The sequence below is a fragment of the Gadus chalcogrammus genome, chromosome 13, assembly GCF_026213295.1.
Source record: "Gadus chalcogrammus isolate NIFS_2021 chromosome 13, NIFS_Gcha_1.0, whole genome shotgun sequence".
Lineage (NCBI taxonomy): Eukaryota > Metazoa > Chordata > Actinopteri > Gadiformes > Gadidae > Gadus > Gadus chalcogrammus.
In genome coordinates, this window is record NC_079424.1 from 6,816,847 (window position 1) to 6,820,700 (window position 3,854).

Genomic DNA, 3,854 nt, shown 5'->3' on the forward strand with positions numbered 1-3,854 from the left:
TCCACATGGACTCAACCAGACCGTTGTACTGAGAAGTTGGACTACAGATCCACCAACAGCGTGGACTCGACCGGACTACTGTCTACTGAACCACTACTCTAACCACACAGACATCCACCAACAGATCCGCCTAGACTAGCCCCGCCGCCATGCGCTCCTCGCCCCCCAACGCCTCCCGCTTCGGGGACCCCCAGCTGACGGACGGCGTGTACCTCACGCTGTCCGCCATCATGGCGCTGGTCACCGCGCCGTCCCTCGTGCTCAACGCCACGGTGGTCATAGTGACGCTGCGGCACAAGAAGCTGCGCCTGCCGCTCAACGTCGCGCTCGTCAACATGGCGGTGGCCGACCTGGGCGCCGCCCTGACCGGGGGGGTCCTCGGCGTGGTGTACAACGCCTGGCCCGGACACCCCCCGCTGGGCAGGACGGCCTGCGTGGTGGAGGGCTTTGCGGTGTCCGTGTTCGGTGAGGCGGAGAGGGGAGGGGGTTGAAGGGTTGAAGGGATGGGGGGGGCAGATCTATTGTTATGTTATTTATTTTTTACTCTTTACTTAACAGATTCCGGAGAACCACAAACAAAGATGTATTTATTGTGCGTAGAAATCAATGGGGTTGTGGATCTGGGATGGATACGGTCTGGGTGATGTTGTGTGTATGTCTTTGCATTGTTTTAATGTATTTGTTAATATTCTGTTTTTTACTTTGATGAAAGCGCTTAAGTAGGTTTAACACGCTTTTGTGAAACAGTGTCTGCTTATTGGATGCAGGAAATATAATCCAATGTCGTTTGATGTAAGTAGTCCACTAAATAACAGTAATATAACAAGCAAAGTATTCATAATAGAATTGTATCATGGCAATTGTAGAGGGTTCCCTCAACCCTAATCACCATAAACTTTATTTATATGGTGCTTTTCAAGCATGAGCCCGATGTGCGCTCAAGAATAAAAAAGGTGTTATTTGAAAGGGTAGCAGATACAAGCAATAAGACACGATGCTGAGCAGCTTAGTTGGAGTACAGTTAGAGGACAGTGTGTTCAATCAATCCCTCAAGGAGATATAAATGTAGTTCTCAATAGTATTCCTTGACATTAAGTCCACCCCAGCAACATCTAACTAATTCCCTTAGACTAAATTTGCGTTTATCCTGTCTGTGTGTGTGTGTGTGTGTGTGTGTGTGTGTGTGTGTGTGTGTGTGTGTGTGTGTGCGTGTGCGTGTCTGCGTGCGTGCACGTGCACGTGCGTGCGTGTGCATTGCGTGTATGCACGCGTGTGCGTGCGCGTTCGTGTGTGTTTGCGCGAGCAGGCATCACGTCCCTGTGCACGGTGGCCCTGATTGCCATGGAGCGGATGTTTGTGGTCTGCAAACCCCTGGGCCAGTTCAACTTCCAGATGAAGCACGCCGCGGTCGGTGTGGCTCTGTCCTGGCTCTGGTCGCTGGGCTGGAACCTGCCCCCCCTCTTCGGCTGGGGCCGCTACGAGCTGGAGGGCGTGGGGACGTCCTGCGCCCCGGACTGGCACAGCCGGGACCCCAGCACCGTCTCCTACATCCTGTGCTACCTGTGCCTGTGCTTCGCCATGCCCTTTGTCCTCATAATGGCGTCCTATGGGAAGCTGCTGTGGACGTTGCACCAGGTAGGTTCACCGTATGCAATGTAAGTGAACACAAACTGTTTTTCGTATTTTAGGTCAATTTTATTTCTGTTGGCCTTTATGAAACCCCTGACCATAGAACCCGCAAAGAGAAAGGAACAAAGCCCTTGATTATCAAGGAAGAAACCATGGGAGGAAAAATCTCAGTCCTGCCATAATGGAAGCATGACAAGCGACACCATTAAAGTCATTGAATGAAAACGTCATTAGAATATTATATTGAGTATTACGATAACGAGTGGTCCTTGATGCATCAACGTCAGACTTACATTATCAACCACACATTGACATGTAACCCATATATATATAAATCCATTCATTTATATCTTTCCCCCCCCCCCCCCCCCCCGCCACTGCAGGTGTCCAAGAAGGTGTGTCTGGAGGGAGGGGCCTCAGCACGGGCGGAGGCGAAGGTGGCGCGCATGGTGGTTCTCATGGTGGTGTGCTTCCTCACGGGCTGGCTTCCTTACGCCGGCATGGCCATGGTCGTGGTGTATAGCCCCGATGTCCACATCTCTCCGCTGGTGGCCACGCTGCCCGTGTACCTCGCCAAGAGCAGCACTCTTTTCAACCCCCTTGTATACATCTTCCTCAATAAACAGGTAACCCGCTTGTACTACTACTACTAATGCACCGCATATCGTCCCGTGTTAGTTATCTTTTGGATATCAATATAGTTTGCATCTCGGGGCATCAAGACGGATGAAACAATTAAAGATTGAACGAGATGTTAAGCAACGCTATTATGAGTTTTCTAAGGATACCAGCACCATCTAGCGTTGATAAAGAGGTGGTACGTCTTTGTAAGGGTTTTGTTATCAGTTTGTTTTGTTACTCCGAAATTTGATTGTGACTTATTTTTTTTATGCTGTGTGGGTTTTTTGTAGTTCCGACAGTATGCGGTGCCCTTCCTGCTGTGTGGGAGGCAACCCTGGGTTGAAGAGGAGGACGTATCAGAGACACAGACCATGGTGGAGTGAAGCAATGAGAGGTAGCCCTACTGATATCCTGGTCCTTCAGGTCAAGTCATCCATCATATGTGCTGTGTGCATTAAAATGTTAAATACCTCAACATGTAAACGTATATGTGTACGCATTTATATTCAGTGTATTATGTATGTATATGTATGTAAGTATGTTTATGTTTGCAATAGTGATAATGAATGTGTGTGTAATGGATTATTGTTGTATAAGAGCTTTTACATATATTTTATGTTTACTGCTGGACAGGAATAATGATCTATGAACTATGCGTATTTTAGCATAAGTTTATTCAGTAATAACCATTACAAAATAAAATATCAGTATTGATTCAAATAATGTCAAGGCCAAAATAAAATGGAAATATACAAAAAATGTATTAATACAAAACCTAGAGGGATACAGTGAAGCATTTTGCTACTAAGAGAAATCATGTTGACTGAATAAAAACATTACAGAGCAAATATCAAGACTTTCAAGTAGAGGGTCTGTCCATACTTTTGTACATAGTTTACATTATCTTCTATTTTAATACATATCTCATAACATTAATATTTTGTAATAATAATTAGAATCATAGCAATAGAATGAAAACGAATAAACTTTTTCAAATCAATAGGCGTTTCTCTGTAAACTGACTCTTAACCTTTTGACTTTTTTTTCTCAGCCGCAAACAAAGAAACAGTTGCCCCTTGAAAAAAAATAGAGATTTTTTTTTTAAATATACTCTTTCAGTCCCAGCGTTGTAAGGTGAGGTGTAAATGACAAATATAGAGTTCACTAAACCATACACACAGTCACAAAAGTACAAAATTGTCTCACCTTAATACACAAATTTGTTTTAGAAAAAGGGAAACAAAAGCACTATACAGTTACTTGTGCAAAGACAAACAGCTATGTGCTAATATTTTAAATACCATTGGTACAGAAGGAACCAATCGTCGCTCTTCTCTTTTACTTCAGGAGTCCCTGACATGAGGTAAAAGTACGTTGTTTTTTATCAATTAGTTCAACACAACCCTTTGAAAATTGTTTTACAAAATAATGCATATCTTCAGTTCATCAGTACTTTAATTGCTACGAATAGTACAATGTGCCCGTTATGTGCATTGGTCCTTTTATATGATGGGTCTCAAACAAAAGGACGAGAACACATTTCTTTTTTTTTACTCACAAACAAGTCAAAGAGCCCTTTCAATGTGCACACAAAGTGGAAAACC

General features: G+C 44.4%; 1 protein-coding gene across 1 annotated transcript; it reads left to right on the forward strand.

Annotated features, from left to right (window-relative positions):
* Positions 1-215: 215 nt before the first annotated feature.
* On the forward strand, positions 216-2,718 carry LOC130402078 (parapinopsin-like). Its single transcript, XM_056606176.1, has 4 exons — positions 216-465; positions 1,307-1,635; positions 2,013-2,255; positions 2,541-2,718. The coding sequence occupies exons 1-4, from the start codon at positions 231-233 to the stop codon at positions 2,631-2,633; spliced, it is 900 nt and encodes a 299-aa protein (XP_056462151.1). The 5' UTR covers positions 216-230; the 3' UTR covers positions 2,634-2,718.
* Positions 2,719-3,854: the final 1,136 nt, after the last annotated feature.

Bases quoted from the DNA above. Each gene is read 5' to 3' on its own strand.
- LOC130402078 (XM_056606176.1), top strand. From the start codon at position 231: ATGGCGCTGGTCACCGCGCCGTCCCTCGTGCTCAACGCCACGGTGGTC. The intron at 1,636-2,012 runs GTAGGTTCACCG...CCGCCACTGCAG, and splicing joins TGCTGTGGACGTTGCACCAG to GTGTCCAAGAAGGTGTGTCT. The intron at 2,256-2,540 runs GTAACCCGCTTG...GGTTTTTTGTAG, and splicing joins ACATCTTCCTCAATAAACAG to TTCCGACAGTATGCGGTGCC.